Source organism: Primulina eburnea, chromosome 2, assembly GCF_022965805.1.
Source record: "Primulina eburnea isolate SZY01 chromosome 2, ASM2296580v1, whole genome shotgun sequence".
Taxonomy (NCBI): Eukaryota; Viridiplantae; Streptophyta; class Magnoliopsida; order Lamiales; family Gesneriaceae; genus Primulina; species Primulina eburnea.
In genome coordinates this window covers 41,683,933-41,693,951 of record NC_133102.1, presented here as the reverse complement: position 1 = coordinate 41,693,951, position 10,019 = coordinate 41,683,933, and the positions used below count along the sequence as shown (strand labels likewise).

The 10,019-nt window shown below is 50.3% G+C and overlaps 1 protein-coding gene across 1 annotated transcript; it reads right to left on the bottom strand.

The window, feature by feature from the left end:
- Positions 1-6,554: 6,554 nt before the first annotated feature.
- Positions 6,555-7,793, bottom strand: LOC140824335 (uncharacterized). Its single transcript, XM_073185934.1, has one exon. The coding sequence runs from the start codon at positions 7,791-7,793 to the stop codon at positions 6,555-6,557; it is 1,239 nt and encodes a 412-aa protein (XP_073042035.1).
- Between the last annotated feature and the right edge of the window lie 2,226 nt (positions 7,794-10,019).

Genomic DNA, 10,019 nt, shown 5'->3' with positions numbered 1-10,019 from the left:
ATGCTATAAGTTTTTTTTTTTAAAAAAAACAATTTTTTTAAAAAAATATTGTTCGGTTACAAAAGATAGTTTTCTGCTTCTAATTTTATTTTTAAAACAAACTCTTTTTTAATATTTATTTAAACATCAAAATCACATATGTTTTTCTTAATAAAATCATTTTAAAATATGTGTTTTTAAGCTGCAACTTATGTGATGTCGACCGGGCAAATCGGTTAATAGCCGGGTGTGCAATCTGCCAAGTCTGGTGTCTGAATATCTGTGCGGTTTGAATTCTCTATAATGAATGGCTGGTGATCTGGGAAGATTGAGTTCCCTATAGCCTGAGGACTAACGCCCGGGATGACCTGAGTATTAATCCTGAAATCACAGAATGTTAAGGGGGCGCCGGAAGTTGTTCCGGCGTATCCACTCCGACGCTCAAGTCAGTGATGTACGCAAAGGAAAACTGAGAGAGAAAGTAAGAATATTTGTGAGTGCTTGTGTGTATTCAGAGAAGAGTCGATACCTCTGTGAAATACCAACGGAGGGTACTTATAGATGAAGCTGATAGATAATTTGCCCGCAAAGTTCGGATGATGGTCCATGACTTGGGGTCATGGGCCACGTTGCAAAGTAGTGGGCCATGTACTGAGAGTGGACTTGGTCATGGAGTGTGGGAGGATGGGCTCCGCGATGTCCGGAAGACGTGGTGGTCAGGGAGAGAACGTGTCTCTTTCCCGGGTATTTTCCACCCGGGTGCCTTTGAGGTACTTTTCGGACCGGGAAGTTTTTACCCCGGGTATTGGCTAATTACTCACTGGGCGGTGGCTCGCCAAGTGGTTCATTGGAAATTCCCCAGATAACTGGGTGCACAACTTGCCGGGCGTCTGAAGATCCGGGATCCTGTTTTTCACCCCGGCTTACTGAAAGTAATTGCACTTTGATATTTTTTCTCTGCTATGATCTTGCCCGAGTTCGAGAACCTCTCGGGTCAGGGTCTGTATCCGGGCCCGGGTTCCCTTGGGGCATCACCACTCCCTCCTAAAAAAGTCGGGCTAGAGTCTGTCTCGCTGTCCCGATTAGTAAAAAACAGTTCTCCTGGTGATAGCGGAGTCTTCTAGAATTCTACAGATGTGGATATCATTGCTGATGCTGTCGTAAGCCCTAAAATTCAAACTTATCCGCAATGTTTCGCGTTTCGAAGACTGTTATGATATCTCGATATTTACGCCTGTCTTTTCGCCTGCTCGGTGCAACTTCCGATACCCATCTCAACCGTTGATATATTCGAGAAGCAACGATTGTGATACACTCCTCTTTCCTATAAATATATAGTATCCTCCAATCCTTCCATTATCCCTTGCTGATTACTTCAATAGATATGGCCGGTGCAAGCAGCTCAAGAACCCCAGGGATGGCTGAGGCCCTTAGGGAGCCCAACCTGGCAGTCCAAAAATCCATCATAGAAGACGAAGTGCTTAACGAAGTTCTCGGCTATTGGGAAGAGCTTCAAGCACTGAAACTTCTCTATGATTCTGGGGAAACCACCACCCCTGCTTTAGTACCCAAGCTAAAGAAAGTGCGCAAACAATTACACATAGCAGAGTGGGTGGACATCTTCACGGATGGCCATGTATATCAGCTGATGCTTCGGAAGGAATTGAAGCTCCTGAAGAACATTCTCGGTTCTCCAAGCTTTATGCAAGGCTCCACTCTCCCGCTGTCTGCTTGGTTGAAGATACGAATAATTGTAATAGAAGAAAAATATGACGATGTAGTACGTGCCAATGTATATAGTTAAATAAAAATTTATCTCAGTTTCCTTCTCTGTCACTGTTTGGATATGACAATTTTAAATCCATTAATTGACACGTATAGCCCGGGCCCTCGTGCTTCCCGGGCTGTGAATGACACGCCTGGGCCTCGTGTTTCTCGGGCCTCTCAAGATACCGAGGACTCATGGTTCCTGGGCTTCCCAAAATGCTGGGGACTCGTGCTTCCCAGGCTGCACAAAATGCCGATAACCTAAAACTTCTCGACCCCTGGTACGGTGTCACAACCATAAAAAGTTTTTATGTTTGAACCAATTTACGAGGCGCTTCCTGATCCAACACGTATGCTTAAGCCAACGGTCGCGATTAATCTCTCTCCTCCATAAATGCGGAGTCGCTTCACAGGGTCGGAAACCTTTCGGCTTCCTCCAGACTACCTACCCTCTGCCTATAAATGCGTAGACGAAGGCGAAGTGAGAGCGATCGTTTCAATCATGCCGAGTTCAAGTGAAACTACTGTCAACAGCAGCCCGTATGGCCACTTGCCACCCTCTACGCGTGCTCATTTAGAGTCGTTGAAGAGGACCATCGAGGAGTTTATTCTGGCGAAAGTCATGTCTACTTGGCATAAGATTCACAATCTTGTGCAATCATTCCAAGATGGTTTGGCTTTCACCAGGCCACAGAGGGCACTGGCCAGGAGATACAAACGGATATTTTATGTGACGCACGTGGCCGAGCTGGCCACTGATCAAGTTCTGCTTCAGGCGATGCTGCGGAAGGAGTGGAAACAGCTGCGCAAGCTTGCTGCTACCGAGTCCTTTGCCAACCTTCCCTTCCCTGAGCTTCATAGCTGGATGTCGGACTGGGAGGATCATGTAGGCTCTAGGCTGGCTACTGCAATATTTCACCGATTCTATTAATAAAATTTTACTTTGCGCACTTTGCTTGTGTACTTCTTTCAAGTTTATGGGTTTTAAAGTAAAAAACCGGGGTTTAAAACCTCCCGGACTAACAATAACTTGCCGGGGCCTCAAACCTCCCGGGCTTAAAATAACTTGCCGGGGCCTTAAACCTCACGGGCTTGATATAACTTGCCGGGGCCTTAAACCTTCCGGGCTTGAAATAACTTGCCGGGGCCTAAAATCTCCCGGGCGCTTGAAATAACTTGCCGGGGCCTAAAATCTCCCGGGCTTAAAATAACTTGCCGGGGCCTTAAACCTCCCGGGCTTGAAATAACTTGCCGGGGCCTTAAACCTCCCGGGCTTGAAGTAACACGCCAGTTATCTTTTTTGAATGATATGTAGGATGTCCTGATGATACGTGTTCCCTTTTTCTTTCCAACGGTCGGCAGCGTTCCGTCTCCCGAGGACCCGATAAGTCTGACACCTTCATGATTACACGTCCTTTCACATGCCTGGTGCGACTTACGATGCAAATCTGATCGTTCATATCCCTCCAGATCAACGGCGGAGATCCGTGATCCGGGTGTATTTTTCTGAACCAATGTGGGCCCTTGGATCACGGCTAGATCTACGGCCCAGATCGTTTCTCTACTCCTATATATCTCCTTCCCCAACCCTTCATTACTTTCGCCAATTTTCACTAAGCCTCCGCGTCTGCAGCTCTGCCATATTTCCGATCAATCCCCGGCGTTCACACCACCACTTCTCTTCCAAACACCGCGTAAGTTCCCCTTTTTTCCATTATGTCTTCCTCCCGTACTTCTTCTACTTCGGGTAATATCTACCAGGGCTCCTCGGAATTCGAGTCGGAGGCCCTGCGCGATAGTCCACCGATTTCTGCCTCCCCTGTTTCCACTTTTCGTCCTCAGAATCCAACTCCTCTTCCTCCTCCCCTCAAAAAATTCAAAACTTCTCACGGGGCTGGGCCCTCCCGTCCCCAGAAGAAAAAGAAGAAGGCAACTTCTTCGAAACCTTCAGCCCGGGCTGTTCCTTCTCCTGCTCGGGCTGCTGATTCTGGCCCCTTGCCATGGTTTTCTACCATGGTGAGCTCCCTCCGAGCCAAATCTGCCGAGGAGATCCGCCTCCTTGGCTCCATCCCTGCGGACCATGCCATTGTCATCCCGGGCCCTAGTGACCGGGCTGACAAGCCGCCAGAAGGGTTTCTTACCTTCTTCCGAGACCAGGTTACCAATGGCCTCAGGTTTCCCCTTCACCCTCTTTTTATTGGGATATCTTCTCTTCTTGGCATTCCTCTCAACCAGTTTCATCCTAATGCTATTAGGATGATGACTTGTTTTTTCACCCTCATCTCCATGCATCCCGATATCCCCCTCGAGCCCTCCCTTTTTAATTTTTTCTTTATCTGCTACATTGGCGATTACGCCTTTTCTTTCAAGACCCGGTCTCACCACAAACTTTTCGGAGATATTCCTTCTTCCGTCAAGGACTGGAAACGCCGGTTCTTTTACATTTGTCCTGCTAACCTCCCTGAATGCCCGGTTGGGTTTATTTCTATCCTTCCTACTCAGCCGGGTCTTCCTGAAAACTACCGCACACTTGACTCTTACACCCAGTGTGAGGAGGTGGTAGGCGGTAAGGTGTATAGCTCCTCTGCCCTCCTCGGTGAAAATTTACTGGTGACTTACGGGCTGAGCCCCGGGGTGGAGGAATCTACCGATCGCATCATCGAAGAGTTCGATGCCTCTCGCCCCGGTAGGTTTCTTCTGCTAGCCTCTATTGTATTTCCTTTCCGCTTTATCTGTTTCTAATGGGCTGCTTTATTTTCTGCAGACGCCGAGATGAAAGAAGCCTTTGCCCAAAAGTTGGCCGAGGAAAAAGTGGCTAGAAAGGCTGCCCGGAAGGCCGCTGCTGCTGAAAGGAAGGAACGGGAGCAACGGGGGTCTTCATCCCGGATGGCTATGGAAGATCGGGTCGAGGAGGAGCCGGTATCCCGGGTGCCTGGAAAAGAGACCCCGGCTACTGTTGAGGCCGGGCAAGCTCGTACCCCTCCGAGCGTTCAGACTGCCAAGGCCACCGAGCCCAAGGAGCGAGGGGTTATTTTAATCGAAGGGGAGGACGAGTCCCCGGACCGACCCCTCCAAGCCACCAAGAAAAGGAAAACTTCAAAAGAGCTTGTCCGTGTTGAGCCCCGGGTGGTGACTCAAGTGGCTCAAGGGTCCGGGCTTGTCCCGCCACTGTCTACTGATGGCACTACTTCCCCCTCCCCTGCGGTGCCTGAGACCATATTCTCAGCTGGAAGTTCAACGATGGGCTTTCAAACGTTGAAGCGGATGGCAACTCCTGCCGAGGAGACCATCCTTCGGGCTTCGAAAGCATGGGATCTCATGATGGAGAGCTTCAATCTCCTTCTGGCTGTAAGTATTTTTCTTCCTCTCCCTCTGTTTCTTCGTTCCATCATTATCCTCTCTTCCTTACGCATTTTTTGGCTATTTGCAGGGCGGGCAGATGGCTAGGGCTGCCTTCGAGAAAATGGGCGCCTTGCAAAAGACCACAGAGGCCCGGGCAGCTTCCGCCAAAGCTCTCCATGATGACGCCTTGGCACAACTGGCTCAGCTCAAAGACCTCCATGCGGAGGCTATCCTTGGTCAGGGCACCACAATAGATTGCTTGCAGGCGCAGCTCGAGGAGGCCCGGGCAGAGGTCATCTCACTAAAGGCTAAGCTGGAGAAGACAGAGATCCGGGCCGAGAAGCTAGATTTAGATGTCCGGGCTGCCCTGGATGATTTCCGGCTGGCCACCGAGAGAGCAGGCGAGCTGGAGGCGGCTCTCGCGGCTCGGGAGGTGGCTCTTGCAGCTCGGGAGGCGGCTCTTGCAGCTCAGGCCACCCAAGAGGAGGGGTGGCAGGCTTCTTTCCTTGATACTGCAGAATTTCAGCAGATAGTGACAAATAAAGCCTTTCCTTATTTCAAGGTGGGCTTTAACAAATATAGTTTGAAGGGAAGCCGGGGCATGGTATCACCCGGGCCCTTAATAACTTGTTGAAGGGAAGCCGGGGCATGGTATCACCCGGGCCCTTAATAATAGTTTGAAGGGAAGCCGGGGCATGGTATCACCCGGGCCCTTAATAATAGTTTGAAGGGAAGCCGGGGTATGGTATCACCCGGGCCCTTATATATATGGGCCGGGGTTCGGGACCTACCGGGCTTAAGAATAATCTTTTCCGAAGCTTGATTTTTATTGCCAAGTGATCACAGGAAATTTACAACAACTTCTAAGGAAAGTATTTCTTGAGGTGGAAAGTATTCCAGGGTCTTTTGAGAAGACGGCCATGCCCATCTTCAAAATAATAAGCGCCTGAGCTGACTCTGCGCACCACTTTGTAAGGTCCTTCCCACCGGGCATCAAGCTTGCCAACATCTCCAGCCGGGTTTGCTTTTTTGAGGACCATGTCTCCTATCTGGAACTCTCGAGGTCGGACCCTCTGGTTATAAGCTTTCATCACCCAACGCCGATAAGCCTCCATTTTGATTGCCGCTCTTTCTCTCCTTTCTTCAATGAGATCGAGTTCACTGGCCCGGGCATTATCATTGTCTTCCGGGTATGTGTGCACCCGGGCTGAAGTTTGCCCGATCTCGGCTGGGAGTACTGCTTCAGAGCCATACACTAAGCTGAATGGTGTTTCCCCGGTGGCTGTCCGAGGTGTGGTACGGTATGCCCAAAGAACACTGGGCAACTCTTCTACCCAGTCTTTTCCAACTCCGTATAACCGGGCTTTGAGTGCCTGGACAATAGTGCGGTTGGTTACCTCAGTCTGCCCATTGGCTTGTGGGTAGGCAACTGAGGTAAAAGCCTGAGTAATCTTCATCTCTTCGCACTAGGCTCTGACTTTATTCCCCTGGAATTGCCTGCCGTTGTCAGATATAAGCTTCCGGGGGATCCCAAACCTGCAGACAATATTTTTCCACAGGAATTTAAGAACCTCTCCCTCCGTGATTTTGGCCAGGGGCTCTGCTTCCACCCATTTAGAGAAGTAGTCAATCTCTACGAGCAAAAATTTTTTTTGAGCTCGGGCCACAAGGAAGGATCCCACAATATCCAGGCCCCACTGATCAAAAGGGCAAGAGGCCCGGATAGGTTTCATCAGGGCAGTTGGGTGGTGATTAATGTTGCTATGCCTTTGGCATCCCTCACATGAACGGACTACCCGGGCAGCATCTTGATGCATCGTAGGCCACCAGAATCCAGCGAGCAAAGCCTTCCTAGCCAGGGAGGTTGCTCCAAGATGATCTCCGCAGCAGCCCTCATGGATCTCCCTTAGAACATAAATGGACTCGTCCCCGGAGATGCACTTGAGAAGGGAACCCTGGAAAGAACGCCGGTATAGGATGTCCTTGATCACAACAAACCGAGCCGCTCTCTTTTTGATTTGACTGGCCTCCTTGACATCCTCGGGTAGATAGGATCGGGAGATGTAGTCAAGGATGGGGGTGGCCCAATTATCTTCCCGGGTTTGAGGAGGCCCGGTATCCACTGAGGATACCAGGCTAGTGTGGTAAGATATACCCGGCTCCCGATAGTCAGAAAGTGAAGCCGCCATTTTTGTCAGGGCATCGCCTTCAGTATTTTTCTCTCGGGGAATCTGCTCTATGCTCCAATCTATGAAATGCGCTGATAACTCTCTGATGATAGTCAGATATTTTACAAACTTCTCCTCCCGGGCCTCATACGCTCCTTTTACTTGTTGGGCTACCAACTGCGAATCTGTATAAATAATGACCCGGGTAGCTCCAGCATCCCGGGCCGCTTTTATCCCGATGATAACGGCCTCGTACTCTGCTTCATTGTTGGAGGCCCGGAAGTCCAACCTAACTGCCAACTGTATTTTTTCCTCGGTGGGGGATATCAATAGTATTCCCACCCCACTGCCATCTTTGCCGGAAGCCCCGTCTACAAATATTCTCCAAATTTCCTCGATATCGGGGACAATCATCTCAGTGATAAAATCTGACAAGGCCTGGGCTTTAATCGCCTTCCGGGGCTGGTACTCGATGTCATACTCTCCCAATTCTACAGTCCACTTTACCAGCCTTCCCGAGATCTCTGGCTGAGTCATGATTCTCCCGAGGGGGGTATTGGTCAGCACCGTGATGGGATGGGACAAGAAGTACGGGCGAAGTTTTCGTGCTGTAATTATCAGGGCCAAGGCCACCTTCTCTACTTCGGTATATCTAACCTCGGGCCCTTTGAGTGCGTGGCTCACATAATAGACCGGCCTTTGATCAGTACCTTCTTCTCGGATCAGTACAGAGCTGACAGCATACTCAGTGGCCGAAAGGTACACCCAAAGTTTCTCCCCGGGTCCAGGCTTCTCAAGGACAGGGAGCCCGGCTAGATGATTCTGCAATTCTTCGAAAGCCTTCTCACATTTTTCATCCCAGCCAAACTCTTTGGCTTTCCTTAGAGCTTGGAAGAAAGGGTAGCTCCGGTGTGCAGATCGAGAAATGAAGCGTGATAAGGTAGGCGATTCTCCCTGTGAGCCTTTGCACATCCTTGACTGACTTTGGGGATGCCATTTCAGTAATAGACCTGACTTTCTCTGGATTGACCTCAATTCCTCTCTCGGTGACCATGAACCCGAGGAACTTGCCACTCTTAACCCCAAACGTGCATTTGGCCGGGTTTAACCTCACCCCATACTCCCGGAGAGTAGAGAAGGTCTCTTCGAGGTCTGGGATGAGCTCAGTGTGTGCCCGAGATTTCACCAAGATATCGTCCACGTAAACCTCGATATTCCGCCCGGCTTGCTTGATGAATATCCTGTCCATCAATCTTTGATATGTGGCCCCGGCATTTTTTAATCCAAAGGGCATGACCACATAGCAAAAGGTTCCTCCCGAGGTAATGAAGCTGACCTTCTCCTGATCTTCCCGGGCCAAGGGGATCTGATGGTACCCCTGGTAGGCATCCATGAAACACAGCAATTCATACCCCGATGTCGAGTCCACCAGCTGATCAATCCGGGGCAGGGGGTAGCAGTCTTTTGGGCAGGCTTTGTTTAGATCCCTAAAGTCAACACACATCCTCCATTTGCCGGCTGATTTGGGTACCAAGACTACATTGGATAGCCAGGTGGGAAACTGGACTTCTCTAATCTGCCCGGCTCTCAATAGTTCCCCCACATGATCGGCAATTACTTTATCCTTTTCGGGACCAAAGTGTCTCTTCCTCTGCTTTACTGCCCGAGAACCTGGGATGATATTTAACTTGTGCTCTGCTACGTGGGGGGAGATCCCTACCAACTCTGATGAAGACCATGCAAAGATGTCCGCATTCTTTTCAAGGCACTGTAACAATTGGGCACGGGTGGCTGGTTCAAGGTCACTGGCTATTTTTGTTGTCTTCATGGGTTGCCCAGGCAGGATGCTTACTTCTTCCTGCTCATCCCCTTCCACCATGCGCACGTGCTGGATAGAGTGTACCTCCTCCTTCCCTGGCCTCCTACTTTCTCCGCCTCGTCGGGCTCTTTTATTTTCAATCTTGACCGTCTCTGCATAGCACTTGCGGGAGGAGGGCTGGTCTCCCTTTACTTCTCCAACTCTGTTCCCCACCGGGAACTTTAACTTCTGATGGTAAGCCGAGGCTACAGCCCGGAGAGCGTTCATAGACGGCCTGCCTAAAATGATATTGTAAGAGGTAGGAACACTTACCACCGTGAAAACCGTCATCACCGTCTTCCTGAACTCCTCAGCTCCTATTGTGAGGGGCAGGGTGATTTCCCCCCGGGGGTAAACTGTGTGGCCAGCAAATCTGAATAATGCCGTTTCCACTGGCTGCAACTGGTAGCCCTCCAAATTCATCTGGTCCAGGACCTCCTGGAAAATAATGTTCACCGAGCTTCCCGAATCGATGAAAACCCGGCGGATGTCATAATTTGCCACCTTCGCTTGGATGACCAAGGCATCATTGTGTGGGAGGCTGACTCCCTGAAGATCCCGGGGACCAAAGCTGATCACCGGCCCCTCATCCCTCCCTACATCCTCCACTCCAAAACTCTCTTGTCGGGAATGTGCTTTCCTGGCCCGGTTGGAATCTCCATCCGTTGATCCCCCCGAGATCATTTTAATCACCCCAAGGGTGGGTGACCCTCCTCCGTCTCTGTTTTCCCGACCTCGAGACGTTTGACTGGTGTTATCTTTCTTTTCTTGTCTGACCTGGCCTTTGTCCCCCGACTTGTACCCTGCATCTTTATTTACCCACGGGAGCCCCCAGGGCTTCTTTGTTAACTGTGCCTGCTCCCCGGGGCCCGACTGGGAAGGGGCCCGTTTCAGTCTTCGGCACT

What these genes read in the sequence shown, in the direction of transcription:
- LOC140824335 (XM_073185934.1), bottom strand. Translation starts at nt 7,793, where the DNA reads ATGACTCAGCCAGAGATCTCGGGAAGGCTGGTAAAGTGGACTGTAGAA.